Below are 14,421 nucleotides of genomic sequence, written 5' to 3'. Positions count from 1 at the left end.
CCTGCCCCAATATTGATGGCTTTTCATAACAAGACTTAGATAAAGCTTAAAGCTCTCCTTCCTAGTAGGGATCAAAAGAGGAAGCAATCAAAGAAGATAAATGTTTTGTAGATGTGGAAGTTGAAATTGTGAAACCTGATTTGATGTATAATTTGAATTAATATGTATCCCCAACACACTATGCAGTTTCTTCACAGCATGCCCTGTAAGCCTTGGCCTTCTTCCTTACAAGTCATTAGCCCCCTTAGGCAGCCAGAAACAATGGCCACACCTTGACTAAGGGTCACAAAGTATGATAAGCTAAAGATTGTATCTTGACCTAAGTTATATTTCAGTTCCTGAGCCCTAAAGTGGAATGACCCCCTGGCAACTTTTCTTGAAACCAGACAGAGGGATGCCAGAGCAGGCCTGAGCTGGCCTCAAGACCTGAAGAAATGAGTCATGACCAGTCAGCTCCCAACACAACCCTGAGCCTCTAAGCCACAGTGTCCTGTGATCTGCTCTATATAATCTGCATCCTGCGTGTCATCGGGGAGTCCAGACTTTTGAGCATTAGCTTCCAGTCCTCATACATAGTAAACTAGCCACTCATTTCCCACTGCAGTTATCAGTGTTCAGTGTTTGGTTCTTCTGGCGCCAGCTGGATGAACTCTTTCTTTTTGATAACAATTTTAAGATGTGTATTTGTGCCCAAATTCCCATCTCTTCTCACTGCACATTTCTTTCCGTCTTCACCCATCTGTGTTCTGCTTCATCAAGATTTCTCTTTCTAGCACATCATTCCAACAGCTACCAACAAGCTGTTTCCATCCATCCTAAGTAAAAAAGAAGAAAAAAACTCAACATTTTCCCGCTCTCCTTAATGGCAAAACTTCACAGAAGTGCTGTCTATACTCACTGTCTCCAATTTCCTTTCCATTCTTTCTTTTTTCTCCTACTGTTCGAAATACTTCACATTTAAGTTCCTTCCGTTCCCTCTCACTCACTGTTTCAAATGCTCATATGATGTAGGTACCTTATTGCTACTTTTTAAATGATTTTGATTTTTTTTTTTTTGTATTTTTCTGAAGCTGGAAACGGGGAGAGACAGTCAGACAGACTCCCGCTTGCGCCCGACCGGGATCCACCCGGCACGCCCACCAGGGGCGACGCTCTGCCGCGACCAGAGCCACTCTAGCGCCTGGGGCAGAGGCCAAGGAGCCATCCCCAGCGCCCGGGCCATCTTTGCTCCAATGGAGCCTCGCTGCGGGAGGGGAAGAGAGAGACAGAGAGGAAGGAGGGGGGGGGTGGAGAAGCAAATGGGCGCTTCTCTTATGTGCCCTGGCCGGGAATCGAACCTGGGTCCCCCACACACCAGGCCGACGCTCTACCACTGAGCCAACCGGCCAGGGCCTTTAAATGATTTTGAAGCAAAGAGATTTTAATTAGAATTTCAGCAACATGGTAACCTAAACTAAGGATGAATCTCTTCTTTATCACAAATACACTCAAATGCTAGATAAAATAAAATAATCTATCATGGCTCAAGGTAAAGATGGGGAAATCTCTAACTGCCAGAAACTAGAAAGAAACATTTAGACACAGCACTGAGTACAGGGGCCAAAACCACCCAGGCAGACAGTGTTGTAAGGTACCAAATAGCTGAAAATTAATATTAATATTCTGGGAGGAAAGGTCAGGCTTTCCTATCAGGCTTTCCTGTCCCATCCCTCCTTTAGGGAGGGGGGGGAGAAGAATGTAGAAGTTTCTGGCTTGCAAGAACAATAGGTCATTCCATTTTAAATCTAAAATAAAGGTTAGCCTAGAAACGTGATGGCGAACCTTTTTATAAAAACCGCCCACTTTTGCAGTGCTGATCAACCTGGTCCCTCCCGCCTCCTAGTGGGCGTTCCAGCTTTCATGGTGGGCCAATTGTGGCACTGTTTCAAAATTCATCTGGACTGGATGTCTCTACATGAACTCGATGAAATGAGCTACAGTGCCTTTCAGAATCTGGGGTGTGGTACTTTATAACAATAGGAGGCCAGGAGCCAGGGCCCTCGTTCCCTCTTAAACCCACTGTAATCAGGCTTTCATGCCTAGCATATTCTTTCAATATTCTCTCTTGGATGTCTATGGGCATCTATAATGAACATGTCTAGCCCTGCCTGGGTAGTCCAGTTGGTTAGGTGTTATTTCGAAACACCCAGGTTACAGGTTCGATCCCTGGTATGGGCACATACAACAATCAAGCAATGAATGCATAAATAAGTAGAACAAATCTATATTTCTCTTTCTCTCTTTTTCTTTCTCCCTTCCTTTCTCTCTCTAAAATCAATAAATAAATAAAGATAAAATGAAGTGAACATGTCCAAAACTGACTCCTGACCTTCCCCCAGAAAATCTGTTCTCTCCACAGTCTTCCCCATGATTAATGAATTAGTTGTCCATGAATAAATGACAGCTCCCTTCTTCCAATTGATCAGTCAGCAACCTTGGAATCATTCCTGACTGTCCCGTCTTGGTTTCTTCATCCCACCCACAGTGTGTCATCAAATCCTGTTTACCCCACAGGCCCTCCCACGATATCTTTTCCTGTCATCCTGGTCTCCAGCACAATCACCTCTTGTCCACTTTACAGTAGTCACCTACGTGGTCTCCTACTTCTTCTTTTGCCCATATTTTTGTCTATTCTCACAGCAGCTAGAGTACACCTAACAAACCATACTCCTCCTCCTCTTCCTCTCTGCTCCATCTACTCCTGTCTCTTGCTGTTTCTCAAACACACCAGCCAGATTCCTGCCTCTGGGCAGGAATAACTGACCATGGCTGATAATGATGTCATGTCACTCTCCTTGGGATATTTGTATTTGGCAAGGTTTTGGCTGAAAGAAAAAACTTCCAATAATGGACTATTAAGCCATTTCAGAAGACTCTGGAAGAAGATTTTTTAGAGGAAGTAGCCCCCTCAGTGTTCTCAAATCACATAGCTTGATTACATACGATATGACTCAGACATTAATCAAATCACAATTTCAGTTTTTAAAGCTTTCATGGACTTTAGAACTAATAATTTTCCCCAGTTCTCCTTTTCTTATTTTTCTTTAACAGTTATAGATAATAACTTCTGCTTTTCACTAAAGAAGTCATACAATCCACACAGTCTTTGGGTGGAGTTTTTAAAATGCAGGTTTCGGAGACAAATATTTACCTCGACAGGTAGCCAGTACTAGAATGGTCAGTGCCTAGAAGCCTGTCTTCTTTGAAAGGAATTATCACTTGATCCGGTTCTCCCTGCAGGGTCTCTTTAGGTTGTGAAATGTGGCTCAAGGCCTTCACTGCCTTCCTTTCCTTTGTAACAGGCACTTGCTCGGGGCTGAAGGTGGTGGTGCCATCACACACCGTCCATGGCATCAGGGGTCAGGCTCTCTACCTCCCTGTGCACTATGGATTCCACACTCCGGCATCGGACATCCAGATCATATGGCTGTTTGAGAGACACCACACAATGCCCAAATACGTGCTGGGCTCTGTGAACAAGTCTGTAGTTCCTGACTTGGAATACCAACAAAAGTTCACCATGAGGCCACCCAATGCATCTCTGCTCATCAACCCACTGCAGTTCACTGATGAAGGCAATTACATCATGAAGGTCAACATTCAGGGCAATGGAACCCTGTCAGCGAGTCAGAAGATACAAGTCACTGTTGATGGTAAGTCCACTATGAGTGACATGGACAGCTGGTAGCAGGGCACTTAGCAATGACTCAGGAGATTAGCCTACCTGGGCTTTAGATCTCGGCTCTCCAACTTTGGCCAAATTAATTTATCCAAAAAGCCTCAGTGTCTCATAGCATGAATGACAATTACCTACCTCATGAGGCTTTCTGAGGATTAAATAAGACATGCACATTAAATAAGGATATGCATAGTTGCCCGGCTAGAGGTAATCAAGCAATAAGTAGGGCTTATCACTTGTTTGCCTGGAAACTATCATGTAAAAAGTTGATACTGCCTGACCTGTGGTGGCGCAGTGGATAACACATCGACCTGGAAATGCTGAGGTCGCCAGTTCAAAACCCTGGGCTTGCCTGGTCAAGGCACATATGGGAGTTGATGCTTCCAGCTCCTCCCCCTTCTCTCTCTCTGTCTCTCTCTCTCCCTCTCTCTCCTCTCTAAAAATGAATAAAGAAAAATAGAAAAAAAAAGATTAAAAAAAAAGTTGATACTATAATGAGATGGAGAAAGTTTTATTTTCTCAGTAGCAGAATGCACCCTGGCAAGAACCCTCAGCTTGTCATGTGAAGACTTTCATTTTGGCACACTGTGCGGGGGCAGATGAGACCTGCTCAGGGGCCATAATTAAGGAACAGTAGAAATTGTGGGAAATGTTTACTAAGGGAGAGTGGGATCAGCTAACTTTCAGACGTTTATTTTCCTTATCGAGGTACTTAAGTAGCATGCCTTAAATATACTATGTCCAAAGCCCAACTTCTCAGTTTTCCTTCCTAACCCATTTTTTTTTTTGTATTTTTTTTTTTCTGAAGCTGGAAACGAGGAGAGACAGTCAGACAGACTCCCGCATGCGCCCAACCGGGATCCACCCGGCACGCCCACCAGGGGCGACGCTCTGCCCATCCGGGGCGTCGCTATGTCGCGACCAGAGCCACTCTAGCGCCTGAGGCAGAGGCCACAGAGCCATCCTCAGCGCCCAGACAATCTTTGCTCCAATGGAGCCTCGGCTGCAGGAGGAGAAGAGAGAGACAGGGAGGAAGGAGAGGGGGAGGGGTGGAGAAGCAGATGGGCGCTTCTCCTGTGTGCCCTGGCCGGGAATCGAACCTGGGACTCCTGCACACCAGGCCGACGCTCTACCACTGAGCCAACCGGCCAGGGCCCCTTCCTAACCCATTTTTAACAATATTTCTTCTAAATTTTCATAACTACCAACTCCATTCCATCAATTATTTAGGCCAAAACCTTGCCATCACCATTGATCCTCCCCTTTTGCTAAGGTCCCACATCTAGTCCATGAGTTAATCCTGTCAGCTTCACCTTCAAAATGTACAGTTCCCCCACTTCTCCCCCCTAACTGCCTGCTCTACCCCCACCCCCACCGGCTGTGGCCTGGACTCTCCTGAAAGCCTGCCACCTAGCAGCTCCCCTGCTCCTGCTCCTGCTCCTGGAGCTTAAAGTCTTCCCGTAGCCTTCTCTCTCCCTCAGAATAAAAAGCAAAGTCCTAGCTCCCCTGCTCCTGCTCCTGGAGCTTAAAGTCTTCCCGTAGCCTTCTCTCTCCCTCAGAATAAAAAGCAAAGTCCTAGCTCCCCTGCTCCTGCTCCTGGAGCTTAAAGTCTTCCCGTAGCCTTCTCTCTCCCTCAGAATAAAAATCAAAGTCCTAACCAAGGCCTATGAGGTCCACCATGATCTCCCCAACAGACCCAACATCTGTGTAACCTCATTCCCCACCTCACTTCCCCTCACTCTGCTGTGGTCAGACTGGCCTCCTTGTTCTTCCTGCAACAGGCCAAAGACACTCATACCTCAGGACCTTTGTACTTGCTGTCCTTCTACCGAGATTGCTTTTCTCCTAGACAACAGCATGGTTCTCTTCCCTATTTGGTTTATGTCTCAGCCAAAATGTCCCTTTGTCTGTGAAGCCTTTTCTGACCACCTTATATAAAGTATAACCTCACTCCCAAACACACACAGAAAGAGAGAGAGAGAGAGAGAGGGAGAGAGAAATCTTTATCTTGAGTTCTTTTCAGGCCATGGGCAGCTGGCTCAGTGGTAGAGTGTCAGCCCAGTATGTGGACATCCCAAATTCATTTCCTAGGCAGGGCATACAGAAGAAGCGCTCATCTGCTTCTCTACCCCTCCCCCCTCTTGCTTCTCTGCAGCCATGGCTCGATTAGAGCAAGTTGGCCCTGGGTGCTGAGGATGGCTCCATGGCCTCTGCCTCAGGCACTAAGAAGAGCTCAGTTGCTGAGGAATGGAGCAACAACCCAGACGGGCAGATTATTCCCCTTGGTGGGCTCGCTGGGTGGATATGCTCAGGGGGCACTCGGGAGTCTGTTTCTGCCTCCCCTTCTCTAACTGAATTTAAAAAAATTTTAAATTTAAACATAATTTTAAAAACAATAATTGATTTCTTCTCATAGCATGTACTTTCACTCAACACAGTATATATTTTTATTTGTTCACTGTGTCTCTTCCTAACATAGAATGTAAGGTCCATGGGGCAGGGACTTGTGTTATTTTCTGCTTTGTCCTCAGTGCCTAACCCAGTTGCTGGCCATTGGTAGGTGCTCAGTGTATGTCTGTGGGGTAGACGAGTGGCAACTGGAGAGCAGATTTTCAGGGGAGCAAATCCACAGGACGTGGAAACAGATGCCTGGAGAGCAAATCTGGGAAAAGAAAAGAAGAAAATTCAAAAGGGAGTTATCCTGTTTAGTATTTCTCTCTTCCCAAAACATTTAATAGAGCATCTATTACTTGTTGATGTTTGGTAAAATTGAATTTGTTTAGAGAAAGGCAACCAAAGCCTTAGTAAGGGTTTAGGGCCCATGCAGAAGGTCTCAGGAAACTTCCACATCTGACTTACACTATGTTAGGCAAATGTGTGATTACAATACTGACATGTATTCTAATGACTGATTCTCCCCACACGAGACCTTTGATATATTACCTATTAGAGTTATCTCATACCATGTATAATTCCACACACAGAAATATTTGAAGCATGTTTTTTTGATGTAATAAATGTTCACAACTCATTTTTCTTTTTAAATCATATTAATGTAAACAGAGCTATTCCAAATCCTTTGTCCCTGCCAGGAAAGGGAAAGGATTAAATTCAGTACACAAGCCAATTGCTTGTATGCACCTTGAGAAAGACCGGAGGCCACAGAATTACTCAGCTGGTCCACTGGCTGCCCTTTCAACTCCCCTTCTTATTTTCCGTACTTTCCCATCTCTCTGGGCTGAAGCCTTGGGCCAGTGTGTTTCGTAATAAATGTTTCCCAGTGTAGGAAGTTGTATGAGTCAAGACAGATTTACCTAAGATACATCAACCCCAGTGAAAAGCTTGATGGGAAATTGAAATCTTGTATGGGAGCCAATCATCTGTCACCATGTATCACCTCGCTCTCCCCGTGTCCTGTCGTCATACGCAGAAGAGGTTATTAACGTTTCTCTCTAAAACGCTGGAAAGAAACAGCGCCAGACTGAAACCCTCCTCATTTGCCGCTGACTGCTATGTGACTCCGGGCAAGTCATCATCCTTTACTAACAAAGTCAGGAACCTCAAAAATTAATGAAGGCTGCTGAAAACACTTGCGGACACTCACGTAATTTCCACCCTTATCCAACAATTTTAGAGTTAAAACTCAGGGACGAAATACAGACTGTCTTGGAAATGTACTCACTGGACAGATGTTATGTGACTACAGTGTATCAGACTCATGACATAAACTGTTTTCTTATGTCTTCAATTTCCAAGAGGAATTTTTATTGGATTTGTCCTTTATATCTCTAAATTGATGTAACCCCAGTAACACATATTATCCTATTTTCAGATTAAGTTAGTTTGACATGTAGGCAGGCATTGGTTTGTTAATGATAAACGTAGAGTTGCAACACACATGCACAGCAACTGAAATACAGAATTAGTTAGTTCATTCACATAAAAGGAAAAGTAATTGGTACATATATGATTCTCTAAAACTTTCCCTCAGTTCCCCACAACTATAACATATATGAGCTTTATATTTTGCAAATGGGAGAGGAAAATTTGGGTTGACCACATCCACCCCACCAACTGCTCTTGGGACTTAGGACAAACCAAGAAAGGTCTGACTGTGTTGATTTTGGCTGTGACAGCACACGTTTGTAGTGTTGGCAAGCACACAAACAGGAAAGAAGAAAGTGATGTTCTCAACCACTAACTGCTCATCTATAAAGGTTTTCATTAGAAAATCCTTGAAGAATAAGTTCTAGAAGGCGCTTATTTCTGCTGTAAATGATATTTTTATGTTTAATTATTTTCAATTTTCCATAACTTCTCTATTCTCTTCTTTAATTAGTGCCCAAACTATCTACATTTACAAAGTGTAAAACCATAGAATCAATTCCCCAGGATTAAGTATTTGAGAGACCTCATAGATTTGTATGATAACGTTGTGGTGATAAAAATCATTTGTCTCTCTTGATATTGCAGACCCTGTCACAAAACCAGTGGTGCAGATTCAGCCTTCCTCTGGGGCTGTGGAGTATGTAGGGAACGTGACCCTGACGTGCCTCGTGGACAGGGGCACCCGGCTGGCTTACCAGTGGCTAAAGAATGGGAGACCTGTCCATACCAGCTCCACCAACTCCTTTTCTCCCCAAAACAATGTTCTACATATTGCTCCGGTGACCAAAGAAGACATTGGGAATTACAGTTGCCTGGTGAAGAACGCTGTCAGTGAGATGGAAAGTGACATCATTATGCCCACCATATACTGTAAGTTTAAAAAAAATCATGAGTTTTCTTCTAGGAGGTTCTCACGAGGGTAGTCACAGAGACCATCAACACCAGATGTCATCTCAGTTTTATTATTATTATTGTGCAGTGTAATCACACCTCTTAGGTACTGGCTTATCATGAAATATATTTATTTGCACAATCCTATTTCTTGAAGTTCAATTTAAGACACTTGGCCAGGGGTCTTTCATGATACAGTTTGTGACTTAGGGCATTGCGTGACCTTCTTTCTAGTGGAAAATAGGAACCTCAATTTCAAGAACCAAGAACTATGCAGAAGGCACTTGGAAATTCATCCCCAAGGAGGAAAAGTTGGTCATCTTAACCAGGAGACAGATGTGCCCTGTAGCTGGCTGTCCTCTCCGCCATGTCCTCAGCTGCACTCGGAGAGTCAGGGTGTAGGAAGGATCCTAGTCAGAGAAGACTTCAGCATTCCTCACTAAGGTATTCAGTTTCCCAGGGAGCAGTAATGCCTTCAGATTTCAATTTTCTTTGCTTCTGTTCTTCTTCTGCTGCTGTTTAACCTCATGTAAAGCTCATCAAACTCTTCAGTTCATGTCATAACATCACTACCAACCCAAACAAGAGCTCTCTATTTACCGTATGTTTTGGAGACATATTGAGAAATTTTACAAATATGGGTTCTGTTGACACGTTTTAAAGATGAATAAACTGCATGATTTAAGATTTTTACTCTTTTGATGAGATAATTGTGAATGTAGTATTAATTTATTTCCTTGATTATTTTTGCACTCAAATGCAAAAGCCTTCACTTGGTCAACACTACTTAATTATATTCATTCATTCACTCATTTATTCACTCACTAACATTTTGATTTGATTCAAAAATCAACTATCATTGTCTTGTCTATCCTAAGTAATTATTACCTATAGAAACATGCATAGAACATATGTAATATATACACAGAAACACAACCCAAACTTGTTCATTTGTTAATTTTTCTTGCTGTCATTACTTTAGCCCTATTTTATTGTCTTTTTGTTTGTTTGTTTTCTTGGTTTTGTGTCATAAGAATTAAATAAAATATATAATCTGAAGATTTGTCATTTATCCTTTCTGTTGATGTGACATCAACACTTTTATCATTCCATGCCATCTGGAAAAAGGTGCCTTAGTTGACATCGTTCCCTCTTCTTTCTTTACCTGCTTAGAAGCCCAGGTTACATACTCTTCCTTCGTGTCTTCTCCAGAAAGGCTCACCTGCCTGACTTTGTCTCCTCTTTGATGCCACGAGGGGTCACTCTCCTGCAGTACCCCACGCTCGCCTCTCCCCTGGTGCTCACTGCGTTGCATTTTCCTTGAGTCTCTTCCCCTCATCAGTGCCCTAACTCTAAAGAGGAGCTCTGCATTATTCGTTTCTGTATCCCTAGGACAATACTTGACACAGATGAAGAACGCAATTGAGATTTCTTGAACTGGACTAAACCAGAAAGGATTGCCTTCCTTCATATCCCTTCCAGTGTTACTTAACGAAGCTGCAGGGAGGCTATTTTCCCGTCATAAGACAACTGCTTCTCAAAGTGCTCTGGTCCTTCGTTGTCATTTATTTTTCTGACCTTTACCACAGTTCCTCAATAACCTGGGAAATGTCACATTGCAGTATTGCTTCATAGAAGTCCACATCATAACTTAGGATTTCAGCACGGATCACCTACTCTGTTTTTCTAAGGCACTGTTTCTATGACAACTTCCTTTATGAAAGCAAGAATTATTTTTTATTCTGGCAGAAAAAAACATATAACATTATCTATCAAAATTGACCACATATTTATGAGGCTATGATGTCAAAATCCGGTACTGGTCCTGGTGGAATATAATGTCAAGCCAGTAATTCAGATAAATATTCACTTGCAGGTCATGAAATGTATACGCCTTCCAGCTCCAGTTGTAAATAATAACCCAGTAACCACTGCATTTTGTGTGTAGCATATGGCACCGCTGCAGGGAAGTACTCTAAGTGATAAAAATTAAAGAAAGAAAAAAAAGGTCATTCACAGTAAATACTTACCATCTGCTCCCAAGCAGGGTGGCAAGCAGCACCATGATGAAAACTAAGGCACTGTTCCCGCCCAGCCATAAATTGTTAAAGAGAACAGATAACATGGGATCTTACAAGTCATTTAGTAAAGGTCATTCCTGAGGCAAAAGGTTTGTTTCTATTAGGAGTTCTCTGCCGAGGGCAAGAAACTGAGCCATAATCCAAAGTCAAAACAGAATTATCCTCTGCTTTCCCTGTCAGAGTCAGAGGCCACACTACATCACTCCAGATGTCTTCAGCTGGACCGTTCATTCCCACGAGTAAGGCACCAGGCTACACCTCAAAGTAAAGCATGGTCGGCCTGAAGTCTAGTGAAAAAGGAAGTAAGATCGTGGCGGATTAAGAAGAGAATAGAGTTTAAGCCAGGGGTCCCCAAACTTTTTACACAGGGGGCCAGTTCACTGTCCCTCAGACCACTGGAGGGCCGGACTATAAAAAAACTATGAACAAATCCCTATGCACACTGCACATATTTTATTTTAAAGTAAAAAAACAAAACGGGAACAAATACAATATTTAAAATAAAGAACAAGTAAATTTAAATCAACAAACTGACCAGTATTTCAATGGGAACTATGCTCCTCTCACTGACCACCAATGAAAGAGGTGCCCCTTCCGGAAGTGCAGTGGGGGCCGGATAAATGGCCTCAGGGGGCCGCATGCGGCCCACGGGGCCGTAGTTTGGGGACCCCTGGTTTAAGCAGTGTGTAGATGTGAGGGATGGAGGGGGGAAGAGAGAGAGAATGGAAGGACTTGATCATGCAGTGAAATATGGGTATCCATTCTGTGAGTGGTGAAATTACGTTTCACCTCTGTGGTTCTCTGAAATTTAAGATTTTCTGCAATGAACATGTGTTTCTTATATAATCAAACTAAATAGGTTACAGTTTAAGAAGTCATATCAGAAGAAAGCAACTAAAATGCTTCAGATGTGAGGTTCTTAGAACTGTAAGAAATGCTAGTGCAAGGGCTGGGGGAGTTTGGGGTGTTTGATTCTGACTATGAAGAGCCAGATATAGCATACACAGGGAGTCCTCAGGTGATGACGGTATCCACATACGACATTTTGAGTTTACAATGCTCACTCCCTTAAAAACTTTAAAAACTGGAGACGTGAGTGTGTCGGCTTACACCATTAGCATCGTACTTATAGACTAGGTGGGTGAACTAGTTTGGTTGTGCACAGTAGAATATGCAGTATTCTTATTCTGTGCTTAGTTGTGTTTTTCTGTTCTAGATTATGATTTTACAACTGTGTTAGGATAGCTAAGTGACTTAGGATAGGGTGTGTTTCGACTTACACAAAAACTAGGGTTACGTCACTGTCATAGGAATGGCACTTTTTCATAATCCAAGGGCCCCCTGTAAGTAAGACAGAGAGAGGACAAAAGATTAGACCAATCATAAAACCCAAAATATGGGGAAGTAGAAAAATCATAATAAATGTCTAGAGAAAGTAAGGTAAGATAACCAGATTCCTTTGTGTAGAAGCATGTTTTATTTTAAACTAAAGTGATGTTTCTAGATGATCAAACTTATCATCAGCTTTCTCTCTAAAAGACTTTAGGCTTTCTCTACAAATCAAACCCACTTTCCAAAATAAAAAAATTACTATTTTTGAGACTATTCCATTATGTTGCGAGGTCCTAAGGCAATTTTAAAATGAGGAGTTTCCAAAAAAAGCTTCAAGTAATGTCAGCACACTTTGAACAAATTATCACTCATCTTTATGTGTGTGGAATTATCAGGCAATTGGTTTGTACAGTCGCAATCTATAAACCTGAAAACAGTGGGAAGGCAGAGGCTTTAACTGAATGGCTATATTTTTATGACCACAAGTCTCTTCTTTATCTGTCCTGCTCCGCGCTCAGACTTTAGTTTTTGTGCACAGACTTGGGCCCATTGTCATGCCAGACCTCAGATGATCCTCCCCACTGGTTTTCTACTACATGAACCATGTGGTGGCCTTTTCTGCCCTAATCTTCTATCCGTGATGACAAACTGGAGGGACGCTGCTGCTGCACTGGCCCTGAGATAACAGAATAAGGAGGTTCCGTTTTATACAGCACACAGCTCTAAAACAGTGGTTTCCCAAGACCACATCACAGCCTGAAATAAGAGGACAGTATGACAGGGTTCTAGAGCAGTCACAGGAAAGGGACATTCATTTCTCTCCACTTTAATGCCCCATCTCCAGTTCCTGGTTACTTCAAGCGTCTGTGTTTGCTTTCTGAAAACAGTATCATCCCATGTACACACATTGATCTATGGGTTTCATCCAGATGTCTGTGTGCTTTTAGGAAGTAAATATGTGCAAACTGAATGTTCCCTAGATAAATATAACTCATTTTTTTGCTTCCAGTTTCTGTTATATATTAAGAAATTTGTTTCCCCAATGGTAGATTGGTGAGAAAATGCTGACCTAATTGGGAATACTCTGGGAATGGCTTACCAGTACAGCGTTGAATCATTGTGATTCAAAGGTAAAAACAACTTAAACAACCAGTCGTCTAGTCAACCTACTTACATTAAAAGAAACTTGTGATATAGAAAGTCATATCCCTTACATTTTTTGGAGAGATAATATGAATGAGAAAATGCATGTATTTTAGAGTCCTAGCTATGGTATGTATTATCTATGTGAACAAGGCAAAATTAATAATAACAACATCTACTTCATGTGTCTGCTTTAAAAATTAAATGTCCTTGTATATATAAATGAAGTGCCTCCAAATGGCAAGTATCCAATAAATATTGCTTATGATCGGCTAAAAAATGGGCACAATCATGCCTAAACCTTGGAGTTTTTAGAATTTAAGCCAGGCTAAAGATTGAATGAGAAAAACCTATCTAGCTGAGAAATATATGTTTTTTTAATTCTTCTCTCTTTATTTTCTGAAGAAAGCAATGGGAAATGTATCTTCATCTGCAGGTAATCTGTTGCTACAAAAATAGCAAAATGCTAAAGGAATATTGTAGTGTGAGGAAAAACACATGGGATATCCATGATTAAGTAGTTTATTGATGATCAATGAATATTTGTTAATAATAATGAAGACGTATTTTTTTTTCCAAATGGAATTCTAGGCTTACCTTTTGAAGAGGAATTTTTAAAATTTGTTAACTGTTAAACTGTCGTGAAAATATGCACATAGGGACCATTCCTTTATCTATTTGCACAAATTTATGTTTCATGTGAAACTATGTATTTTATAAATATTTATATGACATAATCTAGTACTGACAAAAAATATATAGTACTCAAAGTACAATTGTCAAAGAGAAAACAGTGGCCATAATTTATTTTTAAAATGCTTTAAAATGTAATTACTGTTTCAGAAAGATTTTATTTGTCTAACAAGATTGCGTATTTATCAATGCATTGCACAAAAGCTTAGCACATGATTATGACAACAGTGTCTGTAAAATTGTATAGACTCAGTTTCAAGGCTTTTACTATTTCATTAAGTTCAATCACATCTCAAATAATTATTAGTGGCCCTGGCCAGTTAGCTCAGTTGGTTAAGAGTGAAACCTTAACCCTGAAACGACAAGATTGCTGGTTCAATCCCTTGTCAGGGCACACATGGGAAGTGATCAATGAATGCACGACTGAGTGGAACAACAAATAAATGCTTCCTTTCCCCCTCCCCTCTCTCTCACTTCCTCTTTCTGTCTCTAAAAATCAATCAAAAAAATATTAAGTCCTTGTTGGATAGCTCGGTTGGTTGGAGCGTCATTGCAGAGCACGGAGGTTGCTGGTTCAATTCCCCGGTCAAGGCACATACAGGAGCAGCTCGATGTTCCTGTCTCTCTCTCCCCGCCTCCCTCAAATAAATAAATAAATAAAAATTATTATTATTG

The 14,421-nt window shown here is 41.8% G+C and overlaps 1 protein-coding gene across 4 annotated transcripts in view; it reads left to right on the top strand.

The window, feature by feature from the left end:
• The window catches only part of LOC136383918 (HEPACAM family member 2-like), a 49,747-nt gene that overhangs the window by 5,845 nt on the left and 29,481 nt on the right, over positions 1-14,421 (top strand). For all 4 annotated transcript variants that reach the window (XM_066353855.1, XM_066353853.1, XM_066353856.1 and 1 more), the window contains exons 2-3: positions 3,342-3,692; positions 8,192-8,476. In XM_066353855.1, the coding sequence (XP_066209952.1) occupies positions 3,342-3,692; positions 8,192-8,476 (636 nt within the window). The remainder of the gene's footprint in view (positions 1-3,341; positions 3,693-8,191; positions 8,477-14,421) is intronic.

The sequence above is a fragment of the Saccopteryx leptura genome, chromosome 12 (assembly GCF_036850995.1).
Source record: "Saccopteryx leptura isolate mSacLep1 chromosome 12, mSacLep1_pri_phased_curated, whole genome shotgun sequence".
Lineage (NCBI taxonomy): Eukaryota > Metazoa > Chordata > Mammalia > Chiroptera > Emballonuridae > Saccopteryx > Saccopteryx leptura.
The sequence above is the reverse complement of the archived record's forward strand: the minus strand, read 5'-3'. Positions and strand labels throughout refer to the sequence as shown.